Source organism: Gouania willdenowi, chromosome 13, assembly GCF_900634775.1.
Source record: "Gouania willdenowi chromosome 13, fGouWil2.1, whole genome shotgun sequence".
Taxonomy (NCBI): Eukaryota; Metazoa; Chordata; class Actinopteri; order Blenniiformes; family Gobiesocidae; genus Gouania; species Gouania willdenowi.
Genome location: NC_041056.1, coordinates 16,242,367 through 16,262,211, shown reverse-complemented (window position 1 = coordinate 16,262,211; position 19,845 = coordinate 16,242,367). Strand labels below are relative to the sequence as shown.

The following is a 19,845-nucleotide window of genomic DNA, read 5'->3' as shown; positions in this document are numbered from 1 at the left end:
GATCCTGTGTCTATTTCCTTACATCAGTGCATTTCTAGTTACTGCATATTGAGAGGGGGGGGGGGACAACTCCTACTTCTCCTGGTCAGGTGTGGAAAAGAAAATAGAAAAAACAAAAAGTAAGAATCCAGAGCAGATATGGAAATGAGGACAACGTGAATCCAGAGACAAACAAACACATACACCATAATAATAGCATTAATTAATAGAAATGTCTATAGATGTATTCTGAAGGCTTTAAAGCATATGGACAGACAGACAGACAGACAGACAGACAGACATTTGTGTGTGTGCGTGCCTGATGCCGCGACGACAGTGCGTGTGATTGCTGTGTGTTGCTGCTGAGCTGTCAGTGCATGGAGTTGCTCCATTCCTCGGACAAAGGTCTTCTCTGCCTTTTTTTTTGCTGGCTAAATTTGAGAAACGTGAATTTGTAGACAACTGTGTGCAGCTAGAGGGCTGGTCATAATCTAGCGTTAGTTTGTATTGAGCTGCCGTAAAGCAGTACGTCTTGCCAACGGGTCGGAGAAAGGGAAAGTTGCAAGTGCTGTTTTCTGGCCAGACACAGAAGGGGGGATGAAAGATCCCCAATCACCCCATAAACACTTGTATTACCCTCACAGAGACTACGAGAAGGATTCATTAAGGTGAAAAAGTTACTTAGTTCTGCTTTAAGGTTAATCTATAGTGAAAAAACAGCAGAGAGTCTCTTTAGAGAGTTTCTTTAGAAAGTAAAGCCGACTAAAACTCTGACAACATGCTAATGTGACATGTACATGGTCAAAAATCTGTTTTATTTGACATGAAGGACGAATGCGTGATTAATGCATCTCTGAGCAGCTTAAAAGCAATAACCTACTGACAAAAGATCAACACTAAATCCAAATATAACTGTAAACAAACATTCAAATATCAAATAAAAAGTCTAAACGTGATGTACTGTCTTCACTTTGAGGGCATAGAACTTGACTTTAATTCAAACAAACAAGTACACACATAATTGTTTTAATGTACAGGCCAGGGTGTGTGTGTGTGTATCACAGATATTTACCTGAAGGTAAACATGACTTAGACTTTTGTCCACACTGTAACGTTTTCTCATCTTAACTTGCAACAGGTTGTTGATCAAGTCGATCGCTAAAACGACAAAGAAGCAGAAATTAAACAAAGCAAATAAAAGCTACATCTCCAAAAACCCTGTGTGTTATGTTCATTGGATTTTTCAAATTGTCTCTGGGAGTGAATACGTGGTGTTTTGTTTTTTTTAACTTATTTCTTCATTTTCAAAGTAGACAACTGGTAAATTTTCAAACATAACTTTCTAACTTATTACATTTCCTAAAGTTCTTACAGCAGTAGCTGTATTTAGTTGTAGTTGTGATTGACAGACAGTGACAATCGGATTTTAATAATAGCAGATATGAACATATTTCAACCACAAATACATTACTTTAGCAAAGTGATGTTACTCATAAAGGCAACCAGTTATAAATAAATAAATAAGTAAATAAATAAATAAATAAATAAATAGAACCAGATATGTGGGATTGATAAAATTGGTTTGGAGAGAGTGGATTATAATGTGGGTGGGTTGAGATCATTTTATTGCACGATTATGACCTCAGCAGGTTTCAATCTAGTAAAAAATATTTCTTTCTTGAGTCTTAAAGTATATGTGATTTTCTCCATGTGGTATATTTCTCAAAGTTTTTCAGTCCACACATCGTATGTTTGGGGTTTGGTTTTAGCCAATTAATTGTAATACATTTCATTGTTGCTATTGCAAGTATTTGTAAGAAGGTATTTTCTAGCTTTTCTATCAATGCCTGCTGGTATTAGGCTGAGAATTGCCACTCTAGGATCTTTAACATTGTCCCAAAATTGTCTCGGTTTTGTACATGCCCAAAAAATGCCAGCATGGTTGCCTATTTGTGTGCCACTGTTTGTTGATCCCATTTTAGCAACAATTTCCTGTGTTTCCTCTTAAACTCCCTCCAAGTATTTGAGTTGGTCACTAAATGTGCCGTAGTGCAGATTTCCTCCCACTTCTCTTCAGGTATATCTACATTCATTTCAGAGAATATGTTTTTTTGAACAATGCACAGGGCATATCTGCACAGTTGTTCTGTAACAGGCCAGCTCCGTTCAGTACCAAAACAAGGTCTGTATATAAATGAAGCCACCCTATTGGTTCTCCCCACCCACACTTTACCATCAGCGGAGATCTGCTTCCAGGGGTTGGGGGGGTACATGAAGGCTGCATTGCGGATCTGGTCATTTATATCTTCATCCTCATTGAAGGGGAAGGTCCCACTGAGGCTTACGTACATGATGACGCCAACCGACCACATGTCCAGTGAGCGATTGTAGCCCTGGTTCAGCAACACCTCTGGTGCCAGATAAGCAGGCGTGCCGACCACAGAGCGACGAAAAGACTTTTCACCAATGATACGTGCGAAGCCGAAGTCACAGAGTTTCACCTTCAGAGGAAAAAAAAACTTAACTTTAAGTTGCATCTGCGATACCTTTAATGCGCAGGTGCATTTGTGTGTGAGTGCTGCTGGGAGCAATGGTTTGAATGTGCCAGTGTACCTGTGGAAAAGGATCCGCAGACGCAAGCAGCACATTCTCAGGCTTTAAGTCACAGTGGACGATGTTTTTAAAGTGCAAATGTCTCAGAGCTGCAAGAATCTGCACAGAATAACACACAATCTGATCGACAGGAAGTGTATGAATACAAATTCTCAACCACATTTCTCAGTTTACACTGAAACCTTGTCTCAGTGATGCAGGGAAATGCATCATATGAAACCAAGAACAACCAAGAGGAAGAAGCATGCTCGTCACACTAGAATTTCATTACGTGTTATGAATTCACACACATAGTGCTGCATATATGTATTTAGAAACTCAAAGAAATCCCTATTTATAGCTGGAGTGTACACACACCTGTGTGATGAGGAACTTAGTGAGCCGCTCGGGCAGCCTGCCTTTCTCGCTGGAGAGGATCATCTCAAGCATGTCACCGTGGAGCTTCTCCATCACCACAAACACTTTCTCTGGAGTCTCAAACATACACTCCAGGTTCACGATGCCCAAATGACGTAAACTCTGAAAGATGTCAGGCAGAGGTGCCATGATGAGAAAACAATTGATATGTTTTAAAAATAACAGAGAAAGATTAGGGACGTAGCAGGGGTGGATCAGCTATTTCAAAAGTGAGGTTGTTCTGAGGGAAGGCCAACAGTCGACTCCCAATTTAGTTTATTAAATCAATTAACTAAAACCATGATAAAGCTGTTATTAAGTCAGTGATACTCAACATGTGGCTCTTTGTCTTAATTAGGGCCCGAGCAACAACGGTGCATAGGACCCTATTGTAATGCACCTTGTTTTTATTATTATTATTATTATTATTATTATTATTATTATATTATAAAAAGTGATTGCATTATTGAGGGCCTAAACACGTTTGTGAAAATTTGAACGCATGTTAGGACTGGCGAAAAAATTTGATATTTTGGGGGAATTGCACATGTAAATGGCAAAATGACTCAATAGGGGGGCTAGCTCAAATAGTTTCACGTACATCTACAAAATTCTGTAGAATTCTGACATCATCCCTGTAGAGGTAGAACAGATGACGTCATCACTGTAGAGGGAGAACTCTAACGGAATTTGTAAATCATTTAGTTCCTCCGCCAACAGACAGTGATGATGTCATCAGTTAGAACATTAGAACATTGGAACATTTGAAAATGGTCAGCTACGTCTCAACACTTTCAAATTTCTGCTCCTTTTTACCTTTTTCTTCAGCCTTTTTGCAACTTCCTTTGTTAAATTTTTGACTTATCACCAAAACAATTTACACTTTTTTTTTCTATTTTAGCTTTCTTTTGCCAATAAATATCCCTTTATCCTAAATTTTGTCCATTTTTGCTAGTTCTTTTTGACACTTTTATCCAATTTTTGTCGATTCTTTAACTATTTTTTTTGTCACTTTTCAACTCAATAAGCCACCTTTACACAAAAAATAACACTTGTTTCCTTTTCCCCTATATTTTGCCCCTTTTTGCTCCACATGTTTGCACTTTTTCTCTATTGTTTGCCACATTTTAATCATTAAAAATGCCTTTTGCCATTACCTACCACCTGTTTCTTGTTTTATTTTCAATTTCTTTTTGCCACTCTTGACTGCTTTTGGCCCACTGTCACTTTTCACTCTTTTCATGCTCAGTTTTTGCCAGTTTTAGACCTTTTTTTTTTGCCACTTGTTACTCATTTTTTGTCTTACACTCATCACTGTTAACACTTTGTTCACCTTCTCAGAACAGCAGCTTTGTCAAATGGCTGCAATTGGCTTGATCACCATTCAATCAATCTAACTGGACAAATATGTTTTCAACAATGAATCCCTCTGTAAAAAGTGAAGGGGGTGAATTTTTGTCACATCCCCTGCAGCCCCCATGGGTGTCACATCACCCACATCCCCATGTGTGAGACGCACCTGGGTAGAAGGACTTTAGAGCCAGGAAACAGAAAATTTAACTGCCAAACACAAATGCTGCGAAACACTCTGAACGAACAGCAATTAGGTTGGTTTCTTTGGGTTATGAATAGGCAGAAGTGAAAGCAATGGCTTACAAAAATTCACATTACTGTAATTGAGTTGCTTTTAAATGGGTACTAGTACTATTTTTGAATATATTTCTAAATCAGTAATTTCACTTGTACTTTCATACTTTTTAAAAGAAGTAAATTAATTTATTACATTTCTACACCCAACAGTTACTGAGTAAAGTAGTTTAAAAATCTTTTAAAAATTTCTTCTCTTCCTTTTTATGCATGAAATTTTTTACTGTATGCAAGGAAACCGTGACAAGATTTGTTACCAACAATAAATGTGGGGATGAAAGAAACTAGTAACTTTATCTTTGAGTACTATTTAATTGAGCTACGTTTTACTTGAACTTGAGTATTTTATTTATGACTTACTTGTACTTGTGTAAAATTTCAAACAAGTAGCGGTAGTCCTATGTGAGTAGGATATATCAGTACTCTTCACACCTCTGGTTTTAGAGCAGTTAATGAGTTACACGCTGCTCTATCGCCGCCTGCTGGAAATTTATTGTAAGTACTGTAAATAATAATAATAATAATAATAATGTTGAGTGTATATTTGGTTTAGCTTAGTAGCAGGTCAACAAAAAAGGTCCCTACTACATTAGAAGTCCTTCGATAAAAGGCAATTTAAGAATGTTTATCCGTGTGTTGTTCACCTGGAGGATGGCAACCTCATTCCTCAACTGACTCTCCTGCTTGGTAGGAAAGCGAAGCTTGTCGATGACTTTGACTGCAACGTCTCTTCCCGATTTCCTGTGCTTTCCTGAACAACAAACAAACACAGATGTGTATAAACAACTGGCCTGGCTCAAATGTGTTTGTACAGACAGGCTCTATTTTGTGTTTTGTACAGATGAGAGTCTCCACGTCTTCAAAAAGTCCAGCCAATGTGAACGCACCTCCGTAGACAACTCCAAATTGTCCAGATCCCAGCACTTCATCAGCAAAAATCTGGTACACTGTGCCGATATCATGCTGTAAAGCAACATATACCAACAATCAGGATGATTCTCAGAGCTTCAGCGAGCCGATCGTTGAGAGATTTAAGCAGATCGTACCACATTCTCCTGGATTTCACTGTTCGACACAGATATGTTGATAGAAGCTTGTCCTAGAAGAGAACAATGCAGTTACGTCACATTATATTTATGCCACATTACATTATGCATAGTCATCTACAGTCTTATGGGGCACCGATTGTAAAGTTACGCTTGCTAAAATAAACAGCAACTTTTTTTGCAACATTTAGCAACAAACCATGTTTAAAAAACGTGCAAATTTTTTTTTATTATCATTCATATAATGTCAATGTTAAATCTAAATCTAAATGTTTAATATTAAATCTAAGCTAATATTCAGATTCACTGGAAGTACCCAAATAAAAGCTTGTGCTGGCGAATTTGCAAATTAGGTAAATATTTCGTTTTACCCGTGTCATTTAGATTTAACATTTAAGATTTAGATTTAATATTTAGATTTACATTTTAACATTTAGCATTTAGATTTACAGTAGATTTAATATTTAACAGATTTAGATTTAACATTTACATTTAACATTTAACATTTAAATTCAGATTTAACATTTACATTTAACATTTAACATTTAAATTCAGATTTAACATTTAGATTTAAGTATTGCTGTAAATCTGGTCAAAAGTGACATAAAATTATTTACATACGTTTTTTAAATGTGGTTTGCTGCTTAATGTTGCAAAAAGTTGCTGTTTATTTTATGTGTAACTTTACAATCGGTGCCCCATATAGTCTGCTTTAAAGTGTTTATTTTATCCCCATCACATCAATTGAGAATATCTTTGACTGAATTGTCTCATCTCCATCACTCTCCACTTACTATGTGATGCTTTCCCCTCAGCTGGTGGAGCGTCCTGAAATATGACAGGCATGAGAGCTTGACGAATGGCGCTTTCCCATGCCTTTGCCACCTCCCGCCCAATGCCGCTGTTGGGTGCCACCTGGCTGGGGGAGGGGGGTGTCTCGGGGACAGTCTGAAGACTATTTGTAGTCAAGTAGGGGAGGGAGTTTGGATCCTCCCCTACAAAGTAGCACATAGTGCCAGTGATTAGCTCAAAACAGTGAGGGTTGGTGCCTTGTGGGGCGAGACTGAAGTTAGCAGCAGGACGCAACTCCAGAATCTCAGACAGAGGAATTTCCTGCATGGATAGAAAAGTTAAGTTCAACAAATAACTCCACATAAAAGCTAAATAAAACAAGCTTTTCTTACCTTGTAGTATTTGTTGGAGGTATTATTCTGGAAAAGGATGATGCACTTGCAGTCCAGACGCCAGTAGTGCCTCTTTCTCTGTTTGAAGGAAGTGGTACGGAAACACGAGAGACACACTTAAGTTGAAAAACACATGACTGACATGATTTGGAAGTAAAATTGTGGGTTCATTATGACTTCCCTGTGTTGCCAGATGAGAAGAAAGATGAGAAAAAGTATATGTTGCAAAAGGAAGGCTGGAAATAAATACATACAGAAGTAAGAAGAGGTCAAAAAGAGTGTTGGCGCAAGAAATTGGCTTTTAGCAATCTAATCACACATCCAACAGTTACATTACAGCTTCGTAAAAGCATGTGCACAAGCAAGCACAGTGATTTAAACAAAAGGAAGTAAGATCATGTAGAAAAGTAGAAAGAAAAATAGTAGTTTGTAGAAAAAAGGGATAAACATCTCAAACTACAGTTTCCTTAAAGGCATGATGGGCAAGTTTAAACAAGGACGAGTTAAGTAAGGGTATAGCTTGTGATTTTAATGTCATACCAGTGGGTCCTTATTGCTGTAGTGAACCATCCATCCTTCTTTTATGGCCGTGCTGGATCGACGAGTCGTATGTCTCACAGACTGTACCACTCTCATCAACGGGATGTAAACACTGAGAGAGGACGGCAGAGGTCAGAGAGTTTCTGTGCATTGAAGACTTCACCAGATCATCTTATGGCTAGTATTTGCTCAAGTCTCGTACTTTTGGTCTCCACTTGTTCCGCCCTGGTTATTCTCAGGAGAAAAGGAACCAGGGATGCTGCACAGCTCATCCGATTCCTCCATTTGTGATTTGTCCGTGGAGTCGTACTCGATGCTGTAGTCCATTGGCACCTCTGGATCTGCACTTGGACTCAACACATCTGGGACAAAATCACAACAAATATTAAGATGACGTGATCGCCATCACTTTAGTTTTGCATACCAAAGATGACAGCGGGCAATGATTCCAGCTGATGAACAGTAGAGGTTGGTTTGGGAGAGCCTGAAGCTTAGTAATACTCACCACAGTTACTTCTGTTCTCTAGGAAGTGAAGAAAATTAGTCAAATAAGTTTCATTGCTGTTGGGCGAGTGTTTTTAATCATGTAACATGTACAACAGTAACAATAGAAATATGCAAAGGATGTATTCAAATAAATGACATGCACTAAGTGTCTTAACTCACCTCCAATAGTCTCCCCGAGGCAGTTATTAGGAACTTTGTAGGCACAGCCTTTGTGGCAGTTGAACTTGCAGTCTGAATGAAGAATTAGATCATATAAAACATTCTGCCCAACACTGGACATTCACAAATATTCGTCTTTTTGTATAGCATTACCTTTGCACTGCAGACCCTGCCTGAAAAGTCCTCTGAGAAGCCGTTTGCAGTATTGACACACAGTAGGCCGTGTGTACGAGTGGACAGCAAACGTGTGAGGTACTTTCACTTTGCTCATCAGGAACTTGTCCAGGTGAACAGGCCGACCTGTGTAAAAGCGTCGCGCATCACTGGGGGTTCGTGGCTAAACAGGAAAGAGAGAAGAGAATAGATAACACTTTATTGAGTTATTTCATTCATTTACATCAGGGGTGTCAAACTCAGTTTATGAACCAGTTTGACCTGAAGTGGGCTGTAGATTTCAGGTGGAGAAAAAAAGAACAACTTTAACATTATTGTTCCCTAGTTTTCAATATCAGTTCAATTCACTTAAAAAAAATATTGATTTTGTTACCAAGTTTTGTGTAATTTAGAGAAATCTTGTGGAATTGTTTGTGAGGAATGTGTGGAAAAATTGGGAGTTTTTTTCTTTAAAAATGACTGCATTCACGTGATATAAACAAAGGAAAAATGCAAACCCCTAAAATATTGTGAAGTTGCATAATTTGAAAAATCTACAATTGGATTATTTGGTCATTTGCACAATATTTCATGTTTTTTACATTTATACTTTCTCCTGCAGGCCGAATTGGATGCTCTAAAGCAGCAGTTCTCAAACTTTTTTGGCTCAAGTACCACCTTTTTTATTTCTGAATCCAAGCACCCCCTTTGTCTGACCTCACAATTTTGCATAGAAAACTATATTTAAAAAACAAATATGGAGCACAATAATGGAATGACTGATAACACACCTTTTAAAGAATCGCATTTCGTAAATAAGTGCAAAGAAACAGTATCTAGGGCAGTGGTTGGATCGTGACCCCATTTTGACATCATGAATTTCTGCTGACCCTAAAGACATTTATTTATTTTTTTGCTCCATTTTAGTTTAACTATATTAACAAAGTAAAAGCATAGAAATACAGTTGTTTAAGATTGTGTATTGTTTCAATACAAAAAAAAATAAATTACAAAATTTCAAAAAATCTATTTTAATTTTTCAGAAATTTCAGGCGACCCCATTTAAACTCCAGGCGACCCCATATGGGGTCCCGACTCCAAGGTTGAAAAACACTGATTTAGTGGCTCCTGATTAGATTTATTTCTATATGATTTGTACCTTTTCCAGTCATCTCATGCCTGGTGTGGGACAAAGACTGACACTTTAATTGTTAATTTTCCTCTATCTTTCTTTCTCTAAAGTACCCCCTGTAGTGCCATCGCATACCCCTAGGGGTACACGTACCCACATTTGATAAACAATGCTCTAAGACCTGATTTAAAAGCTTGGTAAAGGCTTGTTTTGCTTCGGCCTGGAGAATAACTCCACTTATCTATTGATTTATGTCTTTTGCTATGGCCCAGGAAGTCCTGATGGCTCCTCTCTCCTTTATACAGCTCAAACAATGATGAGTGTATACCATTTGTGTGTGTGACCGGATGAGGCTGGTGTCCTCGGAGCAGGTGCTGGCCGTCCCTAGAGTCAACACCGACTCAGTGTTGGAGAGACGCAGTGATTGGCTGCTGCTCAGCGACGTGGTGGACAGACGCCGTTTTCGAGCTCCGCTGCAGTTGTTTGGGATGTTGAAGGCACAACGTTTGTGGTAGTTTAGACCACAGCCTGCAAAACACATTCCATATTGAAACATATGAACTGCATCAACGATCATTTTATGTTACGATCTGTCGTCTCTCACCGTCACATTTGAGTCCTTGCCTGACGAGTCCAAACAGCATCTCCCCACAGTGATCACAGAAGGCCGGGGCCCGGTAGGAGTGCACGTTGAGCGCATGTGGGCGAATCTGGAAATCTTCAAACGTGGCTGCAGCTAAGACATGACAAGCAGGTCACAAATAAGAGTGTGCATTACAAACTGAACTCTACAATAGGTTATTCAAAGGAATAAAGAGCAAAATGGAGGAGATGAAGAAGACAACTCACCGGAGAGAACCACCTCCACCATGTCACCTTCCTGAATGTCACTGGCAGCTTTGACCAGCTGCAGAATGTTGTTGGTGGATGTGTCATGTTTGAAGAGCAAGATCTTGTCATAAATACCATAAAAGCCACACTCGGGAAACTGAAAGAGACAGACACAACACAACACAACTGTTAGTTATGATAGTCGTATTTACAAATGACCAGTTGCAAAAGACTTCTGTTTAAAAAAATCAAGAAAGAAATAGCATCATATATGTATGAACAGATGAGCAAATAAAACAGAAAACCATCCATTCGCATGTAAAACATTCAACTTTGTGACAAACATTTTTTTTTTAAACCATGTAAAGGGCGATGTACTTGCTATTTGACTTAGCCTGAGAGTTAGGATGTGTCACATTATTACAAAACTGGAATGATTAATTGGAACTAGTTCATCCTGTTAGTTGCTAATTAGGAACCTATAACCTAGTTTAAAAGAGCATGAAAAGTTGGTAAAGAAGCTATTCAGACCAATATTTGTGTGTGATGGTAGAAATATCCTCAGTTAAACTAATTTAATAACTTAATAAAAATAAAACAAGAAGGCACTAAATCAAAATTTGCTGTCAAACTTAACACTGGCTTACATTACTGTTAATCAAATTGACACAACAGTAAGTGTGTGCTTGTGATAGTGTTTGTGTATCTCATCCTGGCACTTTTATATCTAAAAACAGCACAGCACTTTCATGGTCATTTTTTCAGCGACCACTAGAAAATGTCACGCTTATAACATCAGTTACACAAGAAACAGATGACTATACAAGGCCTAAAAGAGCTCCAACACCAAGAAAGCAGAACAATGGAGAAACATGATCCTATCTGAAACTATTCCATGAGGCTTGGACATAAAAGGAATGGGAGTGTCGGTCAGAAGTCAGCAAAGCAAACAAGGCTGTCATAGGGAAACCCTGCTCTACTGAATAGTTAATGCTGTCTGGTTCACTTATGTGGCCTCACCACAAAGAACACCTCAGGCACACAGAGAGACAGACACCTAGCTACAGGGGTGCCCAAATTATTTTCATTGAAGGGCCAAAAATGAATCGCGGGACGGATTCACTAAGATCTGAAATAGAGGGTGGTAAACCAGTTGTGTTCCTAAATCCTTTGGTGATGCAGTTTCCTCACTTGCTGTGAGGAATTCACTAAGATTGCAGCAATGATTAGTGCACGTGCAGAAGTGGTGGAGACCGCCTTACTTAAATGAACGTTTTGCTTGTTCAATGTGGAGACGTGAGTGCACAGAAGTACACAATGACACTTGAGGAAGTTAAATTAGAGACAGATGGACTTCTCTGTCTGTTGCTTCTGCTGCACAAACTTTTAATAATGTAGAAAACTAATTGAACAAATAAACGTTTTTTGTGTGTTTGTTTTTTAACTTTAAAACCTAAAGATATTTTTCCCCCTAATTGAATGTGGCTGCTCCATCATGTCCTGTAACTTTGCTCTGATCAGTCCATGAAAAACAGGCAGATCTGGACAAAAACCATCCTATTGATCTGTCAATGATCGGAGTTAATGCAGCAACACAGTCAATCAGTTTGAAGATGATCTACTGACCATCATACAGCAGGTCTGACCTCCTGAGTAGCGCTGTGTCATCACACTCTCAGATGTGAACATTGTTTCTTAGACTAGAAAAAAAAAATTTTTTCCATTTATGCTGTGTTTTGTGTAAACATTTACTGCAGCGGATCTCTGCGTGTGTCTGCACCTGCTTGTCAGTCGTACTATTTTCCTGTGCTAAAACAATCACCACAAACAGCTCCAGATATGATGAATTGCATTGCGCCCACTGAATTAATGTATTTGCATGTCCTCCTCCCATTTATTTGCGCTCCCTTAAGAGATCCGCCTACTTTACATATTCATCAGAGGGAAATGCGCTAAATGGATTTGAGGGCGCATTCTGACGCGCTGAAGATGCGCACTCCTGATTCCCAAGAGTTTGTACTCCTTATTAGGACGTGAAGTGACTTTTGCACACCTCTAAACCTTTAGTGAATTCGCCTCTCAATGTGCAGTGCATGAAAATACATATGCCAATAACATAACTGTGCAAATTAAACACCTATAAAGTAGTTTTGAAATTGAAGAACACTTTTCTTTACTGTTTCATGGCATAGAATTATGAAACATCTAAATGTCTTCATTCAAAGACAGTTTAGTGCAATATGAATTCAACAAAATCAGACACAACATACCCCGCCTATATGATGAAAACACTATTTTTCACTGCCTTGAACAATCCTTTAAAACCCAAGAAAAATTATGTAATTGGCCATTAGCTTTAAATGTATTTTCTTATAAATCACTGTACTGTATTACATTTAATTCTGGTTGAAATAGAGATTATATAGAGTACTATAGAGAGCAGAACATGCTCCAAAAAAAAATAAAAACAACATGACAACTGAGCTATGCAGTCAGTTATGGGTAAACTTCAGAATCAGAATCAGAATCAGAATGAACTTTATTGACCAAGTGATGTATGTTATACACACAGGGAATTTGACTTGGTGAACTGTGCTCTCTCTAATAGTGTAACATCAAATAATAACAATCAAGTAGAAAAAAAAAATATATATATAAATATATATATATAAACATAAATATAAACAGTAGTTAGACTAATATGTGCAAAACTAAATAAAATAACAAGATAACGATAACAAGATAAGATAATAATAAACTTGCAAGTAAACAGCTCATTTGTACATTTTAATCCCACATGTCCTCCCTGCATTTTGGTTGTTGTTGTTTTTCTCAGTGTGGAGTCAAACGCCCTCATCCGGCCAAACATGAGCAACTTACAGGAAGGGGAACCCTGGCCTCCACCCTGGAACAACAGGATCACATACATACACCTCTGCTTTCTACAAGACCAACCCCCCCACCACACACACACACACACACACACGCACACACACACACACACACACACACACACACACACACACACACACACACACACACACACACACACACACACACACACACACACACACACACACACACACACACACACACACACACACACACACACGCACACACACCACAGAGCAAAAGATCTATCGATATATACCCTCCCTGTTCCTTTTTCTCTCCTCTGCACAGACACAATCTGCCTCTCGGTTTCCCAGCAGTAGCTCCACATGGCCACACGTGAACTCCAGGCCTGGTTTGTCCCAGTGCCAAACTAACAACCGAGCACACTCCACCCAGCAGAGGCCTTCTACCATCACCACACAATCCACAACAGCACAATAAAAAAGCTGGTACAGCCTCAATTATGAAAAAAAAAAAAAAAAAAAATAGAAGTGACAGAAGAAAAAAGACCATACACAAAGGAAGATTCCATTAAACTTTGGAAGGGATGTTGAATCAATATTCACCAGTTCACTGGTATCACTGCTACTGGATCAGTTTGAAAAATTGAAAAATCATAATCTCTCATGATTGGTAAATATTCCAAAAATTCACATCTCGGTTCATATTTTCATGAAATTTCACTCAGTTTTGTCAAGTATGTTCTTCAATTACCCCACAGAGTTTCATCCAGATTGGATCCGGATTGTGCATTTTATTTTATTTTTCTAAACGGGGGTACCCATATGTATTGTTTTTAAGGGGGATATAAATTCTTCCAAGCCTTTAAAGTGTCAATAACCATAATACCACGATCAGGATCACTGATCCAGAAAACTGTTAGTATCTGGCAAAGAGGTTTGATGGTGGGTGGAGGTTTGTGCTCTCCGAGAGCTCTTGTTCTACATTGTTTTACATTCTGACTGATATTGCCTTTGTGTCTTGAATAAGAAGTATGAAAAATATTAAAAACAATAACAATGGTCATAGCTCAGTGACACAAAGCTCTGTTAAGATCAATGACATGCAAACAGTGAAAAACACTTTGTCAGTTTCAGATAATAAGAGACATTTGATCTTCATGAATATGAAATGTGTTGTGACTCCGTCTTGGTAAATAATTCTGTGATTTAGCACTGCAATCACTGCCGTGAGAAGAAATGACAAGAAATATAAAAACGTTTGAAAAAAACAAAATAAAACTTAAACAGCCTCTAATGCTGAGAGCATTTCAACTTATTAGTTATGTTGCATTTTGCCTTAAAGTTATTTGTTTTTAATTAAAAAAGAAATTATTTTCATAAAACAATCTATATGCTTTTAGATTATTCAGTTTGTACACAAAGGGTTAAAATTCTCTTTGTCATGGGTTACATGTTAGACAGGTCAACATGTCAGTTTTACATAGTTTGAATCTTTCAAGGGCCACAAAATATTGAACTGTTATTGTAAAATTAACTCCCAACAGCAAAAGTGACTTTAGTCAATCTGTTAAATACAAAGTGAGGGCTGATCTCTAAGTCTTTGTTATATATCGTTCTCAAGGGGAATGTGCAAGAGAAAAGAGTGTAACAACTGCTACGTGCCAACTTTTGTGGTTTAACAGAGGAACTAAATCATGTCAGCAGGTTTTACTTCAGCTGCGAGAAAACGCAAAGAATTCACATTAATCAATGACTGCGTTTCCCATCATCCTTCAGCCTATTACTTGTAAGGCTTGCTTTTTTTATTGCACAATACTTAAAAAGGATTTTTTAAATCCAACAGAAATAATTTAACATTTCTGGCACAGTTTGAATGAGATGAGACTCCAAGCTTTCCCGACACCAGACTTTGGAACCCAAAGATTTGAGTCATGTAACAACTCCACGCAATTTGCACCTTGGGTAGCCAAAAGTAAAAGCAGCTGCTGTCATTTTTAGAGGAGCCATGCAGTCCACCACAGATCCACAGACATCCCTCAGTCTAAACATTCTATAAGCCTGAGGTGCTATTTGACGCTGCTACAACCCCCTCTGTTACGCCTGCTGCTGATTCCCAGCTTGATCTACTCTTGAAAATATTATTGTTGCCCTACTGTCCAACATACACAACACATCAACCACAACTGCAGCTGTCACATCTGGGCAAACCCCAAACCTTTAACAGATCTCAATAAAAAGGAGACAGAGGCGGAGTTTCCTCATTGGTTCATGTTGAAATCCAGGGCTGATTTAACAAATTAATAAAACGAGCTTATCCAAATTCCCCCAAACCACTGATACCTCAGCAAAATGAGCTGTTCAATGTTTTCTTCTTCTGTTAACGTTTTTAAAGAAAGTGCTTTGAGCACAAAGAGCGGTAGTGGCCTCTTTGATGGACACAAATGGTGCACACAAAAAAAATCCCTTTTTGTCCATAAAGTATCTAACCATCTCCATGTGCCAGCATGTGCTCTGTCAGGGTTAAGTGTAGGAGTATTGTTCAAAAAGCTTGAGTTTACATGTATACGTGTGTGTGTGGTTAGCAAACAAAGAGCCACATTATCACATGTGTGGTAAAATAGTACAGTTTGCCTGGAGATGGGGTGGGTCTGTCTGTTTTCTCTCTGTTACCAGGGATCGAGTTACTCGGCGTTGCCTGCGTCTGTTTGTGCCACTGAAGCCATAATGACTTAGATGAATTATGGACTAGGCTCACTGAAACCTGTCCACTCTGCCTTTTCACTCATTTTTTCTATTCTCTTCATCTTTCAGATTTACCTCCCATTCAAAATTAAATTCTAAATATTTTAAGTTTATGTAAGATTTGGTCACCAGTTTATCATAGAACTAGAGAAAAACCTCTGGCACATATATTTTCTCCTATCGCCACTTCACACACTAGGTTATAAGTCACTTTGATGCTAAAATCCTGCAAAGAAGGTGTCTGTCTGTTTTTCTCCAATCCATATTTATGGGCTTTCTATCAAAATGTAGCAGTTACAAAAACATTTTTCTTTGCACACTCCGTGCTCTACTATAAACTTCAGCATAAAGGCTGGTTCTGTATTTCCTCCAGTGTGTAGGCTACGGAGAAGTGAAACGTGGCTTATCTACATTGCTTTTCAGTTATGATATAGTGCTTCCTCTACGTCTCAGAACAGCATGAAAAACACAGTTAGATGGATTTCTGAGTGAGTCCTAACCCTGACCGTCCCCTGAACAAGCCACACTACAGAACTCACTCACACGTGCTGTCTCTTAGAGGAGAAAAAGACTAAACTGGCACATATTGTTTGGCTGTTTGGTAATAAATACGCCTGTGTGGAATCTTGCATCAGCAAATTTAACCCTGAATTCTCTTTCTGGTAAGAATGTATTTGAATTAAAATGATCGAGATTTATATCAAATATTATTGAGAAAAAATATTGAGATATGAGTTTTGAATCAAATCGCCCAGCCCCAATTATGAGTTGGTCATGAGTTGAATTTTGGTGACTTTGGGTTGCCAACCACGCTTCTACATTTGAACAAAAAACTACCCATGTTTCTGTGAAAATCAAAAATAGACTTTAACACTAATGAACATTCAATGGTATGGTCATCTTATTGCCAGCTCTATCCTGACCTGTGACCAAAGAGGTGACGACGCGCTGCACTTTTCTGCATCACATCAGTCTTGGTGCTTCAGCCACAAAATATAGGAAAAGAAAAGGCTTCGAAAATCAATAGCTTATATATACGTATATATACAGTGACGTGCAGTCAGGGTAGGCAAGGTAGGCAGTGCCTACCTAAGGGTGAATTGACATTTTGATTATTTGTTTTAATTATAATATAATTACAAATTATTTATTTTTCAAATTCCGATAGCCTACAGTACCTATAAGTTTGAAAGAGTCAGAATTTTGTGCGTTTCATAGCCCAAATGACTAAACAGCGCTATTTCCTGGTACGGCTGCACAGTCTTACTCCACTGTAAGGTAGGAGGAGGCCACACCCCCTCAATAAAGCACATTGCTGCTCTGCCTCTGACCCCATAGCGTGTTTTTATGTTTGCGTATGCGCAGTCAGTTCCCCAAGATGAAAATCATTTACGTCCAAAGGCAGCTCTCTACGCTGCTTTTGGATGTAACTGTGCTATGCTAAGTGCTATACTGTATGTAAGTTCACGGTACATTAGTGAATTGATCCAGCGTGGCCGCTGCTACGTTTTCTAGCGAGTGGGCGGGATAACACTACAGGCAAGATGACAGCGCTAGACAATAGAGAAACTTTCTTTTGAGAAAAAACGACAGCTTTTAAAAGATGGAAGACCAACACCTGAGCTACCAGACCTTCAGCAAAGATAAGGTCAGAAAATTGTTCGTATTGTTCACAGTGAATGGTACAAAAGGAAGGATTGGCTGTGTGGATGCGCTGAGAACTGAGGCTGTTCTGAATTGCTGTTGTTGTCATTTTCTCCGTGATGCACTGCCATGTTATGAGCTATATCTTGTTGGGAGAGTATGGAGGCTATATTGAATAATTGCTTATGTTTCTTTAATGGTGTTTTACGATGTTGATTTCGTTTGATTAACACTTGCCAGCAGAAACATATGAAATTGTCATTGGTGGTCTCGATTTGCAACGTGCCTACCCAACTCTAGTGGTCACGGCACGTCACTGTATATATATATACATATGGATGTGTTGTATTGTGCAACATGTCCTGTGTAAAATACAGCTTGCCATGTATTGTAGACAGAGTGACCTCCACAGCCCTACATGGTCCGTATCCCTGCAGCAGCAGCTAGAGCTAGTTATCACAACAGGAACCCGTTCCAGTCATTTTTTTAGTCAAGAGGAAACACGCTGCATCCCTTCAAGCTATGGACATTGTCCAAACATCCACTCCTTACTGGGTTACGAATCACGCACCCTGCTGCACATGCGTTTGGATACACTACTACTACTACACACACTATTGAGGGACATGGAGATGGGTTACTTAGCATCCAGCTGATTTATGCAGCATCTTTTGCCATTTTATTAATGATTGACCCACTACTTCCACCATTATTAACTGGACTCAGGAAGCTTGATAACGTCCTAAAAAATTACGAGGTGTTTAATGAGGGGTTACCATAGCAACAGGCACATAAAGACGTCAATGTTCTGCTCTCATTAGTTTCCGACAACAACTTGGCGCAACGCAGGAATTTTTCCTATTGTGTTGTCAGTGCTGGTGGCAGAACAAACATGTTGGAGGCACCACGTGCTATTTTAAAATGCAGTGATGTCACGAGATGGCAAACAAAATAAAATGTGGAGGTAAAGAATGCTCCCCAACCCTGGCCTTCTACACCTGTTGACTATATATAGACCACGCTGTCATGACTTAAAAAAAGCAGTGCACACAAAGTGTTATGTTTGAAACACATTCAAATCAGAGGGTGAGTAACACACATGACGTCAACTCACTGCGGGGCATGTTGGCACAAAAGAGAAACAAGGAGAGAAAACGTAATGTCCCAGTCAACATATTACAGTGTTTATTACCAGCTATTAGCCTTTATTATTAGTGTGAGTGTTAAAACATTATCCTTGATAGTTATACGCACAATGCTAAAAGCTAACTGAGCTAATCAGCAAAGGTGAAAGTAACGCATTACAAGTACTCACGTTACTGTAATTCAGTTGCTTTTATGGGTGCTTGTACTTTTTTTTTTTAATATCATTTCTAAATCAGTAATTTAACTTGTACTTAAGTACATTTTAAAAGAAGTAAAGTAATTAGTTACATTTCTACACCCAACCGTTCCTAAGTAAATTATAATTTTTTGTTTTACAATAATCGACGGACATTGTGAAACTGTAAAAAAATGAAATGACCAGACAACAGTCAAATGCATCACATCATAGACGACCAATCAGATTAAACGTAATGCACAGTCCCAAAACAGCATTGAATGGAGGTTATTTTCTCAGTTTTAGAGTTCATAAATGTAGCTATACTTAGAGCCTGAGAATATATTTCTATTTTCAATTTAATTCATTGGGGTTATTTTATATATAACCCCAATGAATATATATATATATATATATATATATATATATATATATATATATATATTAGAGATGTAACGATTCACTCAACTCCCGATACGATTCGATTCACGATACTGGGTTCACGATACGATTCTCTCACGATTTTTCCATTTACAAAATGGGACTGTAGACAAATTTTTTTTTTGGGAAAAAAACTAGAAAATACTGTATTATTTTCCTTTTATTTTTCATTGTCAAAAGAATTCCTTGATAAACTATTCAAAACAATGCAATTTAACTAAAAATAAATCTTGAATTAAATAAATAAAGGAATAATACAAATGAAAATGAAGCCTATTAATTTAAATTCTGGTTCTATAATAAACAATGCAAAACTGCATAATAGTTCTTTTTCTTTTAAAAGTGCAACTGAAAATGTATTTTGTGCCTTAACAATTGGACTTTAAAAAAAAAAAAAAAAAACCATCATTGTACTGATTTACGTCATATTTGTTTGGACCAGCAGAGGGCGCTGGTAACACAGTGGTTGTTTGCGTGCAGATATCTTGCAGTGAAGAAGAGAAGCTATGCTAGCAGACAGAGCTAATAGAAAAACGTGACTTTTACAGATATTCAAGTAATATTACAGATATTCTTTCGGTGCTAAAGGGGTAATGAATCATTTATTAACATATTTAAGAGTAGAAGGCGGCCAGAAAGAAAGTATTAGCAG

The 19,845-nt window shown here is 38.1% G+C and overlaps 1 protein-coding gene across 1 annotated transcript in view; it reads right to left on the bottom strand.

Annotated features, from left to right (window-relative positions):
- The window catches only part of prkd2 (protein kinase D2), a 34,164-nt gene that overhangs the window by 1,736 nt on the left and 12,583 nt on the right, over window positions 1-19,845 (bottom strand). Inside the window, exons 2-18 of the mRNA XM_028464383.1 lie at window positions 10,206-10,344; window positions 9,961-10,092; window positions 9,685-9,884; window positions 8,225-8,408; window positions 8,072-8,143; window positions 7,911-7,928; window positions 7,608-7,767; window positions 7,406-7,517; window positions 6,866-6,943; window positions 6,476-6,794; window positions 5,682-5,734; window positions 5,523-5,598; window positions 5,280-5,386; window positions 2,950-3,111; window positions 2,593-2,691; window positions 2,213-2,480; window positions 1,052-1,137 (exon numbers count right to left, since the gene is read on the bottom strand). Coding sequence (XP_028320184.1) covers window positions 1,052-1,137; window positions 2,213-2,480; window positions 2,593-2,691; window positions 2,950-3,111; window positions 5,280-5,386; window positions 5,523-5,598; window positions 5,682-5,734; window positions 6,476-6,794; window positions 6,866-6,943; window positions 7,406-7,517; window positions 7,608-7,767; window positions 7,911-7,928; window positions 8,072-8,143; window positions 8,225-8,408; window positions 9,685-9,884; window positions 9,961-10,092; window positions 10,206-10,344 — 2,265 coding nt within the window. The remainder of the gene's footprint in view (window positions 1-1,051; window positions 1,138-2,212; window positions 2,481-2,592; window positions 2,692-2,949; window positions 3,112-5,279; window positions 5,387-5,522; window positions 5,599-5,681; window positions 5,735-6,475; window positions 6,795-6,865; window positions 6,944-7,405; window positions 7,518-7,607; window positions 7,768-7,910; window positions 7,929-8,071; window positions 8,144-8,224; window positions 8,409-9,684; window positions 9,885-9,960; window positions 10,093-10,205; window positions 10,345-19,845) is intronic.